Source organism: Drosophila takahashii, chromosome X (genome assembly GCF_030179915.1).
Source record: "Drosophila takahashii strain IR98-3 E-12201 chromosome X, DtakHiC1v2, whole genome shotgun sequence".
NCBI classification, from domain to species: domain Eukaryota; kingdom Metazoa; phylum Arthropoda; class Insecta; order Diptera; family Drosophilidae; genus Drosophila; species Drosophila takahashii.
This window is the reverse complement of record NC_091683.1, coordinates 25,321,420-25,334,464: the sequence shown is the minus strand read 5'-3', so window position 1 is coordinate 25,334,464 and position 13,045 is coordinate 25,321,420. Positions and strand designations below refer to the sequence as shown.

Below are 13,045 nucleotides of genomic sequence, written 5' to 3'. Positions count from 1 at the left end.
TCATCAAAATGAACAGAAGATTTACAAACTTGAAGCTATATATAAGTATGTTTAGTACAACGGGTTACATTTTATTTAATGGAATATATTTGGGGTTAATATAAGTTTCTGCCATATAGAAATCTTTTTCTCTTCTTCTACAAAATAACCCCTAAACTTCAAGCTATATATATGTAGTCTACCCATCACTGTTCAGTGCCCAACGCGTCGGCTGGGAATGCAAGCCGTGAAATTAGCACAGAACATTTGTACAAATAATAAACACCAAGTTATCGGGGAGGAGTGACGACTGTTTTCTTGGACTTAACTGCCGTTGGAATGCGACTGATTCGATGATTTGCTGGGAGCGTGGGCCAAACGTTGAATGGGATGCAGTGGCTCTGCTCCGTTAATTTGTCCCGCCATCAGGAGGCAACATGTTACCCAGCTAGCCCAGCTATCCCAGCTTCATGCTGCTGGCCACAAGTTGCCGTGGTGAGTTTGCGCCATCGCCATCGCCCACGCAACATGTTGGGGCATCTTCGCATCAGCGCTGCGGAGGCGTCCTCGTCCGCCAGTCGTCAGTTGCCCACGACGCGTTACTCGCAACGGTAGCAGGCGAGCAACCGCCTCCTCCTCGTGTCCTCCCGAGATTCCTGCCGGAGTTCCATAGCCAAAATCCCCGCCAGCCTGCGCGCAAGCGTCGCCGTTTCAACTGCAATTGAGTGGATTTTATTTTGTGAATTGGAAACATATTTTTTTTTGGTGACCCCGACACGGAAGATGTCCACGTCCCGTGGTGGTGGCAAGTGATTGCCCCCCTCCGGGATGTTCAACTACGAGGACGGCGGGGATGCCGACCAGGCGGCTGCATATCGGGCACTGATCGACTACTATGCCAATGCGCCCCGTGCGGCTGGACACATAGTTTCCCTGACGGTGGGTCCGTACAACGAAACTGGAGGAGCCACTGGAGCCACTGCCTCCTTGGCGGCCAACAGCAGCATAGCCAGCTTTGCGGAGAATGGCGACTATATCGATTTGGTCACCGAAATGGCCATCACCCTGGGCACTACTTCCGGTTCCGGTTCCGGTTCCACTTCCCCTTCATCCTCGCCGAGTCCAAGTCCCATTGCCGTGGGCACAGGAGGCACTAGTGGCATGCCCGTCTGGCTGATTCCCAGCTACAGTGTGATCCTGCTCTTCGCCGTGCTGGGCAACCTGCTGGTCATCTCAACGCTGGTCCAGAACCGACGGATGCGCACCATCACCAACGTTTTCCTGCTCAACCTGGCCATCTCGGACATGCTGCTGGGCGTCCTCTGCATGCCGGTCACCCTGGTGGGCACCCTACTAAGGAACTTCATCTTCGGCGAGTTCCTCTGCAAGCTCTTCCAGTTCTCGCAAGGTGAGTAAACGCCTTGGTGGACTCCCTAATGTTACACAGAGAGAAATTTGACGTTCTCATCTGAGTTGAGTTCCTAATGTGCAATCGTCTTGAATTGGATGATTGGATTCCATGCTTAAAAATTAGACCAGTTGGTAGTGTATACGTATCATAAAGTTATTAATTAAATCTCAAATTAACTTATCTCTCCTTACCATTTAGTTTTGATATAAAGAACATTTAATCTTACTCGGTTTTCAAGAACAAATATTCTCGGTTTTAAAGAACAAATGTTCTCAGTTTTCAAGAACAAATATTCTCAGTTTTAATTAACAAATGTTCTTAGTTTTAAGGAACAAATGATCTCAGTTTTAAAGAACAAATGTTCTCAGTTTTCAAGAACAAATTTTCTCAGTTTTCAAGAACAAATGTTCTCAGTTTTAAAGAACAAACGTTCTCAATTCAATAACAATCTGCTTAGATTCCTCTTTCTGTGTAGCTTGTTTGCCCCAATTATTATCGTGTAGAGCTCTCCGGTCTGCAATTAGCTGGAATTACAAATACATAAGTTGAGGGCTCTATTTATGCCTCATGTGAGTGGTGGGAGGTTCCTGGGGAGCATTAAAATAATTTTTTACGATTATCGTCGCATGTGGATCGTTTTATTGGGCTCTGTCCTGGGGGGAAAATAACAAGTTGGCTAAAAGGTGTCCCCATTTCGGGGCTACCTTACCCCTTTTTCCGCTAGCCAGCTTATTTTATCCTTGCTTGCGTGTCGCCTTTTCCACGAAAATAAAGCTCTGGAAATGGAAATCATAATATTAGGACATGTTATTGACACAGAGTGTCCCTGTGTGTTCCCATTGTTTGCCTTGTGGATACTTTGCATCCAAAGGAGACGAAGACTACTTACATAACTTCAAATCCAGAAAATGCGTTACCAAGACGACAGTTGGACGTGATTAAAAAGACATTTTGTGGGCGTAATTTAGAGGCGACGGACAATTAAATGGGCTTTTTTCGGACAGCTCTCCTCATTCTTTGTGTTTATGCGAATGGCGCATTAGCAGAGCGTAGCCTCCTCATATTTACTAGCAAGTACATAAATATATATGTATATTTCGGGGATTTCGGATAACGAAACCAGAAATTGTGGCTCATTGCGTAATGTGGGAGTAATCCTGGTCGGGGATACAAATGGGATTACGGATCTGGATCTCGAATGGCAAAGAGGGGGAGAACTATTTGAAACAGGGCGGAAAAAACGTAAACGCAAATGCGTAGCATACTTGGCTGCGCAATTTAAAGCGGGGGGCGTGTGCAAAAAGCATTGCATACTTTTGCTACGAATTAAATAACCATTTCAATTGGTGGTAGAGGAGGAGGGGGAGGAGGAGCACTGATACCCACTGACATGTACAAGCGGCACGCACCTGGGGAGCGTGCAACATGCAGCATGTGACAAGGGTCGCGAATGGGATGGGCTGGTATGGGGGGTTCTGCAATAACAATTACAGGTGGAACAGAAACAGAAACAGAAACAGAAACAGTACACAGTCTCCTAATGGCCCTGGCACAGGTGGCAACCCTGGCGGAATACCCCCCTGGGTATTCAAGAAACGAGACTCATTGGGCCGCAAACGATGCGTGGGAGGAGGAAGGACCTTTTCCTTAAACTGTGCTGCTTACGAGTCAAGGTAGCACAATGTCACCTTCGAAAAAGGTCTTTTCCACTATTTTTTGGTTTTAACCTTTGCCTTTCACCTATTTTATAGTAATGCAAGCCTACAAAATGAAACCTTATCTTCAATTCCCGAACATGTAGAACTTTCATAATCTATTTCAAAAGGAATTTAACTAACTCCCAAGTTTAAGCCATAATTATGTTTTTTGTATAAGAAAGAGTATAGGACGAACTTTTTGAACGTACGGCTAAAAATGTAAGAGAAAAGTTCCACGTTCTGCAAGTTAGTTGGCAACCCTGTTCGCAACAGTTGTCAAAGGCAATCAAATTTGAAAGTACTTACTTTAAAAAATATAACGAACTTTTAACGTCTAAAAAGAAAACCTTTAACTTTCTTGTTTGATTTCACAAACTAAGTACCAATTTATTATCCTGTTCTGCAAGCTAGTTGGCAACCCTTTTCGCAGCAGTTGTCGAAAGCAATACAAATTTGAAAGTACTTGCTTTAAAAAATATAACGAACTTTTAACGTCTAAAAAGAAAAGTTCCACTTTCCTGTTTCATTTCACAAACTGAGTACCAATTTTATTATCCTGTTGTGCAAGTAAGTTGGCAACCCTGTTCGCAACAGTTGTCGAAGGCAATCAAATTTGAAAGTACTTACTTTAAAAAATATAACGAACTTTTAACGTCTAAAAAGAAAAGTTCCACTTTCCTGTTTCATTTCACAAACTGAGTACCAATTTTATTATCCTGTTGTGCAAGTAAGTTGGCAACCCTGTTCGCAACAGTTGTCGAAGGCAATCAAATTTGAAAGTACTTTAACCAGTTGAAGTTCGACCTTTGGTGGCTCTTGAGATCAAAACGCCTCTATAGGGCGTGGTGTGTATTTATGGAGTTTTCAGTTTCCAGGTTTGGGGCACCTCCAAAAAAGGACACTGGCAGTCCGCGTTTTTTCCTCTCCGAAACAGAGTCAAATTTAATGTTGAACACAAAAACCAATTTCGGGCGCAGCTCGTTGTTTTTCCTCTCCCCTTTTTTCCCAATTTTTTTTTGGTTTTTCGTTACCATTTGTGGCCATGGGTCCTGGTCCTGGGGATCCGTTTTAGGCCGTATAAGCTGACGGAACATGTGTTCGACAGCAGTTTTTGGGCGTTATGTACACATTGTAGGCGAATGCAAAAAGTGTCCTTTACAAAAGGTTCTAGTTTCGTGCGGAAATAGTGGGTAGTAGGCCAGCCTGCACCATTTGCCTGACGCGTTTTTAGCCAACACTCTCGGCTTCTTGGCTAATTGTTTGGCAGCAGGCATAAGAATAAGTGTTGTTCATAAATAAAGCTGCGAACATTTCACCATCAACTCCCACAAAAACTCCCTTTCGGCCTTTGGCTATGCCCAAAACTTACGGCTGCCTGAACTTTGTCGCTTTGTTGGTGAAACTTTCGCTGCCTTTTGGGATTTGCTAAGCATGAAGTTTTTTAATTAATGCACTAAGGATAAGGATAAGAACCCCGCATGCCATGTGCACGTGGAGTGGCCCGCAGAGTAGGAAATCTGAATCTGGAATTTGGAAAGAAACACTTGAAAACAATATTAATATCACCCAGAGTGAGAGAGGGAGACTCTCGGCTGAATCTGCTCCAGACATGTGAAAGTGGGTTTTTTGGGGGGGTGGAGGTTTTCCGAGGTAGATAGCTTAGCTTAGCCAAGTTGGCGCCCAACCACCTAGCCACTTTGGAGTACTTAATTCGATAAAAAGCAAGCGCCGGGCGTTTTAGCAACTTTGTTTCTCTTTCAACTTAAATAGAATTTTGGGCAAACTCTGATTTCGTTTTTCGTCAAACTTTACCATTGCCAAGGCTTGCGGGAAAATCCCAAAAACCCCCTATACCCCTCCCCACCTCCCCCCGCCGACCACGATTGTGGAAATCCCCGCATTAAAACGAATGCATTTGTGAGAGCCAGAATCATTGAATTTAAATGAGTTTCGCCCCCCGAAAAATTGTTCGGTTTCCTTGGTTATTCGGATTGAATACCACGAGAATACTAGACGAATACTCGACGAATTCGCTGACAATGTGCACAATTTGCAAGGGAAATGTATACTTGTTGGGAAAGTGGGCATTCGAACACCATGATATCATGATATCGCTTTCGCCTTCGAGTGTGGTCATGTCACAGCCCCAAAATCTCTGCTGACACCGAGACACCCCATCTCAGAATGATTTTTCCGCCCTGTCACTCTTTCATCAGCAACCGCATCTAGTTGTCAGTCACTCGAAATGATGCCAAACTAATTTAAAGACTTGGTATTTTAGCACCTCTTTACCGCTTTGTTGTGTTAGCCATTCCCAAACTCAAGCCCAAACCCAAGCAATATGTTACATCATCTGAGGAGCACTCAATCTGCTGGGTCGAGCGACAGGCGACAGGAACTCGGAACCTGGAACCTGGAACGCCTGCAGCTGTAATCACAGGACCAAGTTCCTTTCGAGCGACAGGCACGCAAACGTCTTCTCCTTCGCCGGTTTTGGTACAGAAGTACAGATGTATTTACTCCAACACGACGACTGGTCAAAGCACATTTTTGCGGTCTTTTTGTAAGAGCACTGAAAGAAATGCATCTATCAAATTAGAAATTACCCTAGGAAACTAATTGTAAGTTAAGAAAAGAAACTTATAAAACTTATAAAAGAAACTTAGTGGGTTTCTCGAAAATCAAAGTTTTGAGATATTATGAAAAATCAGTCTACATTTGTATACATTTTTCTTTTAAATATGTTCTATTTTTAAATATAAACTAGGGGCTGTCCATATATTACGTAATCATCTAGGGGGGGGGGGGGGCCACCAAATGATTACTCTAGTGCAAATTTTTTTTTTTTTGTATGAAGAATTCTTTACATGGGGGGGGGGGGTAAAAAAACGTCGAAACTGTGATTACGTAATATATGGACAGCCCCCTATCAAAATTAAGAAAGGTTTAAGAAAAGGGATTAAGGCATTAAAATGTGATTTAATTACAAACTTATTTTTTTAGAGTTAGCAAAAGGTTAAACAAAACAAGAGAGAACGCTATAGTCGGGAGCCCCGACTATCAGATACCCGTTACTCAGCTAAAGGGAGTGCGAAGGAGATGGAGATAAAAACTTTGATCCGCCGTAACTTTTTAACTAATGGTCCGATTTAAAAAATGTCTTCTACATTTCGATAGGTATTGATAAACACCATAAAACTGCATTTTTACTTTTCCAAAATATTGAAATTTTTAAAATCGTATATACTCCACGAGTAACGGGTATAATTGAGCTGGTTGCTCGTATGAAAAATAAGAATATAATATTATTTATCTAAATATATAATATTATTTTAAAATATTTTTTTATTTCTAAATATAAACATCCAAAGTTGAAAAGGGATGAAAAAAATGTATTAAAATTGTAAAATGGGGTTTTCTAAATTCCCAATACATTATTCTACAAATTGTTGTATTATTACTAGAAAGTTCTTTTCTCTGTTTAAGTCACAATTATGGTTGAAGTGCCAGCTTAAGTCTCAAAGCAAATCTTCAGATTGCACAAAATGTCATGATTCACTTTTAGGAATTTTAGAGATACATCTATTACCATTCGACAATAAAAACGGCTATCTGGAGTAGGAAAAAACACTTGAATGAGTACTTAGGCGGATGGCATTCTTTGGACAAATGAAGAGGAGGAAAGCAGGAAAGCCCGTACTTTTTGCTGAGTGTGGCCCTTTTTATTTGCGGCAATCAAATTTTATCACCCAACTGACGCTTATAAATTCCGGCCTGTCAGAGTCGCATATTTATGCGGGGCTCGAGGACTGCGTGTCGTATGCGTAATATGCTCAACACGTCTGCTGGTCTCCTCGTCCTTTTCCATGTCCTTTTTCTGGCCCTAAAGGCGTGCGCTGCCCACTCTCTCTCGGCGCCGCACAAATCAAATTCAATCAGTTGCCAAAAGAAAAACATCTTGGACGTGGAAAACGGGGGTGGCATCGAATTCAATTTGGTTTCGCCGCCGCCTTATTTGCCGTCAGTTTTGCATTTGCCAATTGAATTACCCACCACCGACTGAGTGGCGGGGACGGGGAAATCAGGGGTATGTAAAACGAAAGTATGCCAGAACATGTATTGGCATCTCGAAATGATTTAGTTGTCAAGATGTTCGCGTTCAATCAAACTGCTTAGCCGAAAAGCCTTAAAGTTGAGCGATCGAAGGTCGGAATCCAAAAATGGCAACGCGTTGTGTTTGTTTTAAGTTTAGGCGCCCATCTGCTAGTATTTCGGTGGCTTAGAGCGTTACATACCTGACCTCATCTCACGTCAATCAAAAGTAAACTTCAATTTCAGGCGGTTTAAGCTCAACAAACGCGACTGAGCGCGAGACAAATGCGACAATGCAGCCCGAGGGCGAGGTCCCTTAGAGTGGACCTTGTTCGATTCGAAGGTTTAGTTATCTATGCAGAAAACTGATTTTATTTTTTAAAGTTCCAATGAATTACATTTTCTTTTATGTAAATAATTAAAATTTGTAAAAATGCCCTTACCAATATTTGAAGAAATAAATTAATTATTATAAAAAAATAATTATATATTAATTACACTATGCAGCATCAAAAATTAACCTCGATGAATGCTATATTTTTGGATTCGTTACGAATTCCCAAGTTAAACTGCGTTTTCCAAAGAGTTCCCCGACGCAAGGATTCTTAGCAAAAGGACCTCAAAGTTCGAAAAATGCTGAAATTGACCAACTTTGCGGAGCTCTCAGAGGCAAATGGATGCATGGCTTGGTTCGAAGTTAAAGTTTTTTAAAAGATACACCCTTTAGCTTTCAAACCCCATACATAAAATAATTTTAGGATTTTTTTTAAGGCAGAAATAAATTCCAAAAAACATAGTCAAAAAACTGAAAAACATACAGCTGCGGTCAAAATAGTAGCAGTGTTGCCGCCTTGTGTTTTTAAAAGTTTGATGTTGTAATTTTTTCTTATCCAATTAGTCTAATAGTAAAATTATAATCAATACAATATTACCAGTCAAAGATCAATTACAACAACAAACTTTTAAATACACAGGGCGGCAACACTACTACCATTTTGACCGCTGCTGTATACTTTTATGTTTTTTGACTACGTTTTCTAGAATTTGTTTCTGCCTTAAAAAAAATCTTAAAAATTTTTTAAGTATGGGGTTTAAAAGATAAGGGGTGTATCTTTTAAAAAACTTTAACATGGAATCAAACCATGCATCCATTTGCCTCTAAGAGCTCCGCAAAGTTGGCCAATTTCAGCATTTTTCGAACTTTGAGGTCCTTTTGCTAAGAATCCTTGCGTCGGGGAACTTTTTGGAAAACGCAGTTTAACTTGGGAATTCGTAACGAAACCAAAAATATAGCATCCATCGAGGTAAATTTAAAAAGCACTAAAAATGCTGCACAGTGTTATCAGACATTTTTCTGTCCACATTTTAATGGGAATTTTAAAGGCCTACTAAAATACATTTAAAAAAACAATAATTTTGGGGTCTGAAAACTGCAGGGGTTGTAAATAAGAGTTAACCTATTCAAAAAATTTACAAGTATGTCTTGTTTTTCAATTTTTACTATAAAGGTTAATTTCAAAATCGGCTTAAAAGTTTATCACTCATACGCACTGTTGCCCTCGATAAAAAAGGTATTTTATTTTATTACTTGGGCGGCATAGTTGCAAACCCAATTCGATTGTACTAATACTTAAGAATAAGATTCTAATTTTTTGACCACCCTAGAGTACATTTACCTATTTCGAGTATTTTCCTATTGAGGTCCACCCTATTGCAGACATGCATATGCATGTTGTTTACACACCATACCATTGATACCATTGCCGTTTGGAATCGCACCCCAGGGAATGGAATGTGTGAGGGGGTAAATTGCTTTATAATGGGGAATCTCCTAATAGGTTTAAATGACAGGCGGACAAAAAGGAGAAGCGGAGAAGAGAAGAAAAAGGGAGCGGCGGGGGAATTGTTTAATTGCAGTTTCCGCAAATTGCATCGTGTACTGTTTGCCTGCCGCATTCTGATTAAGGACATACACACACACAGAAGTAAAGTGTGAAGTGAGGGAGCCCGTCGTCTGGTTTTAATATGCAAATGGTGTAATTAAAATGCAACGAGTGCGGGCAAAAGGACTTTCTAATGAAAGCGATTTGACACGGAGCTCGACACGTAGCAGGGTGCAGCTGAGTCCTTCCTTAAAGTTTCCTTCTGCTCCTTCCATTTCCCGTTTTTTAGCCGCCTCCGTGGCCGTTTCGTCCTGGACCCTGGTGGCCATATCCTGTGAACGCTACTACGCCATCTGCCATCCTCTACGCTCTCGATCCTGGCAGACCATCAGCCACGCCTACAAGATCATCGGCTTCATCTGGCTGGGCGGCATCCTGTGCATGACTCCCATCGCGGTCTTTAGTCAATTGATACCCACCAGTCGTCCTGGTGAGTAGCTAAAACACCCAGGAGATTATCAGCCAGTTGTTACGCCCTCCCCTTTTTCCTTTTTTTTTCGACCCTCAGGCTACTGCAAGTGCCGCGAGTTTTGGCCCGACCAGGGCTACGAACTCTTCTACAACATCCTGCTAGACTTCCTGCTGCTCGTCCTTCCCCTTCTGGTGCTCTGCGTGGCCTACATCCTCATCACAAGGACCCTCTACGTGGGCATGGCCAAGGACACCGGGCGCATCCTGCAGCAATCATTGCCCGCATCCGGAGGAGGAACTGCCGCCGGAGGCGGACCCACGCCGGGCACAAGCAGCAGCAGCAACTGCATCCTGGTCCTCACCGCCACCGCGGTCTATAATGGTAGGTACCTATAATATTTTCTTTATTTATTTATTGTCAGGTTGAACAGGAAATTATAAATTGCCTATAACCTTGGTGTTTAACAGTAGCTATAGCTGCTGTGGCCTTAAGCTACGTTTGTAGGTACCTATAATAATATAATTTAATATGCACAGAAATTAAAGTTGGTAAAAAATATAAAAAGTTTAATATCAGCATAATAATTACACGAGGAAGTATTAAAACTACTCTATAAAATAGAGAAATGTATTTCACATTTAAATTGTATTATTCGTACATTGGAAATAAATCATTGAAATGTTTATTAAAAATTTAAATTAATTAATATTTACACATGACATGATATCCATAACACATCACATTAAAATTGTATTATTCGTGAAGTGGAAAATATTGAAAGCAAAGATTTTTGTTAAATATCTAAATTAATTTTAATTAATTAATAAAGTATTTAAATAGCGTGATGTAACTTTAAAATCTTTGATTCAAAGTGCAAAATATAAGGTAGGGTGTTAGTCCATTTTAAGTCAGTCAAAAAAGAATTTATTTTAAAATCAAAGATCAAAATCTTTAAATTAACTATTATTATTAAATTAAAAGGATTCCGTATAAAAACCGGAAAAACAGCGAAAAATATTTAAAATTTATGATTTTAATCTTTGCAAACCCATTTTTTTATTGTACCAGTGTACGTTTATGTAGTAATCTAATCTAAATAAAACCTTTTTCTATATTTTCTTTAATCTGTACAGAAAGTAGTAACAACAACAATGGCAATGCAGAGGCAACAGCAACGGCAACGACAACTTTGACAACGAGGGCGACAACTCCTACTGTGATCACCACCACGACGACGACGACGGTGACGCTGGCCAAGACCTCCTCGCCCAGTATTCGCGTTCACGATGCGGCTCTACGCAGGTACTTTTCAGATAGGATCCCCGGATCAAGTCACTACCACTCCACATTTAAACCCACTTAGATCCAACGAGGCCAAGACACTGGAGAGCAAGAAGCGGGTGGTCAAGATGCTGTTCGTCCTGGTGCTGGAGTTCTTCATCTGCTGGACGCCGCTGTACGTGATCAACACGATGGTGATGCTGATTGGGCCGGTGGTGTACGAGTATGTGGACTACACGGCCATCAGTTTCCTCCAGCTGCTGGCCTACTCCTCCAGCTGCTGCAATCCCATTACCTACTGCTTCATGAACGCCAGCTTCCGGCGCGCCTTTGTGGACACCTTCAAGGGGCTGCCCTGGCGACGAGGTGGAGGTGGTGGCATGGGCGGAGTGGCTGGAGGACTCTCCGCCAGCCAGGCGGGACCGGCTGCCTATTCGAATGCCAACATCAACACCAACATCAGTCTCAATCCCGGCCTAGCCATGGGCATGGGCACCTGGCGAAGTCGGTCGCGGCACGAGCACCTCGCTAATTCGGTGGTGACCAATACCGCCCCCTGCGCCACCGACAGTCCTCAGCTGTAAGCTGTTGGCTCTTCGAGGAGGTTTCGCCCCAAGGATCGCTGTAAATATGTACCATATAAAGTGTTTGTTTTTTTTTTGTGGTAAGGGGAGTATTGTATTTTTTTTACCTACTTGTGATTATGATCGTACTCGTAAACTAAACTCAGACGCTAGTCTATCGGTGTTTCAATTGAACTTCCTAAGGTTGCTGCTAAATAAAAAATAAAATAAATAAAGAGTAAATCTTAACGAGTTTCGGGTGTTTAAAGTTGGTATCTTTGGCAGGTGAGTACGGGGTAGGTAAGTGCGCCCACTCAAAGAGCTTTTTCCCCGGTTTATTGGGAGCCAGTGAGTATTTTTTAATTGCAAGCTCGGGGCGGCGCCCAAAGGCGACAGTTAAGTTGAGGACAAGCCGCTTATGTCCATCCGCTTGTCATTATGGAGCTGGAGCTCGGTTCTCCAGCTGTCCTACATGAGGTGGTGGTCTCGGTTCTCAAGTTCTCGAGATGTCGAGTGCTCACAGGCAACTGAGCCGACAATTACGGGCCAAGGCAACCGCACCCTGGCCGAAAAAGAAAAATAGGGCCATGATGATTATTTTAAAGTGGAAATACTAAGAGCGAGGCCGAAAAAGGTGCCAGAAAAAGAGTTTCCCATGGGCTACTTAGTGCCATCATCGTCCATCTTTCCCCCTACTTTATAATAATTCAACGTGTTTGTTTTCTGGTTATACAGTAATAATGTTTTTACGAACAAAAACAAATATTTATGTTTGTATGATTAATTAAATATTCATTTTTTGCATTCCATTAAACAATACCTTTTTTATACTTTAGTAAAAACCAGATTAAATCATTAAAAAAGTGCTGAGCGTATCCATATAAATATTTTTTTATTTAAAGGTGCATACATATTTCTGTATTTATTTTCATTAACTATTTTGTTTTCGTTTAATGCCCTCTTTTTATATTATTCTAAATAGTTATTGAGATACGGAATTGACATTCTAATTAATATAATATTATGCAGAAGCGTGCGAAAATATATTCCGCCCCATTTCTCATGGCAAAAGGCCAAGTTAAGTTAAGAAATGGGCCGAGAACAGAGAACAGAGGCGGTGAGTAATGAAGCGGAGCGAAAAGCTGCAATTTGTTTTATTCATGCACATAACTTTAACTTTGGCAGAGGCCAGGCAAATGTGCACTGACAGACAGGCGGCGAAACTGCCGTCGTATGCAGAAAACGTCCCCAAGACGTTGTCCCATCCCATCCCCATCAGCATCTCCACTTCCTTGTGGAACCCAGCCGGATATATGGGATAGCCCCGGAAGATCCGTATTCGGCAAGATGTATGGCCCTAAACGAGCTGTTGTCAGCCGTAGTCGTAGCAAATCTGCTTTGGGTTTTTGGGTAATTTAATTTATGGCTAGTCCTCCGGCAAAGGCAGGTCCTGCCATGCCCAGAAAGCATGCGAGACACATCCTTATAATCAGCCCGCAGCTGGGGAATAGTCGAATCTGGGATACCCAGTATACAGAAGTTATAAAGTGAAAGTGTGTAGTACGGGGTAAAACTGCTGACCAGATGACATAGTTTGGCTTTTATTTAATTTATTTTATATTCTTTCGCCGCTTTGACATCAACCAATCTCATTCGCTGACGCCCCC

The 13,045-nt window shown here is 41.8% G+C and overlaps 1 protein-coding gene across 1 annotated transcript; it reads left to right on the top strand.

Moving 5' to 3' along the window:
- The first annotated feature begins 158 nt into the window (after positions 1–158).
- On the top strand, positions 159–11,586 carry CCKLR-17D3 (Cholecystokinin-like receptor at 17D3). Its single transcript, XM_017159940.3, has 5 exons — positions 159–1,387; positions 9,352–9,552; positions 9,631–9,915; positions 10,668–10,836; positions 10,898–11,586. Exons 1-5 carry the CDS (start codon positions 808–810, stop codon positions 11,397–11,399), a joined length of 1,737 nt encoding a protein of 578 aa, XP_017015429.2. The 5' UTR covers positions 159–807; the 3' UTR covers positions 11,400–11,586.
- The last annotated feature ends 1,459 nt before the right edge of the window (positions 11,587–13,045 follow it).

What these genes read in the sequence shown, in the direction of transcription:
- CCKLR-17D3 (XM_017159940.3), top strand. Translation starts at nt 808, where the DNA reads ATGTTCAACTACGAGGACGGCGGGGATGCCGACCAGGCGGCTGCATAT. An exon ending in GCTCTTCCAGTTCTCGCAAG is followed by an intron (nt 1,388 to 9,351) that starts GTGAGTAAACGC and finishes CCCGTTTTTTAG; the next exon opens with CCGCCTCCGTGGCCGTTTCG. An exon ending in GATACCCACCAGTCGTCCTG is followed by an intron (nt 9,553 to 9,630) that starts GTGAGTAGCTAA and finishes TTCGACCCTCAG; the next exon opens with GCTACTGCAAGTGCCGCGAG.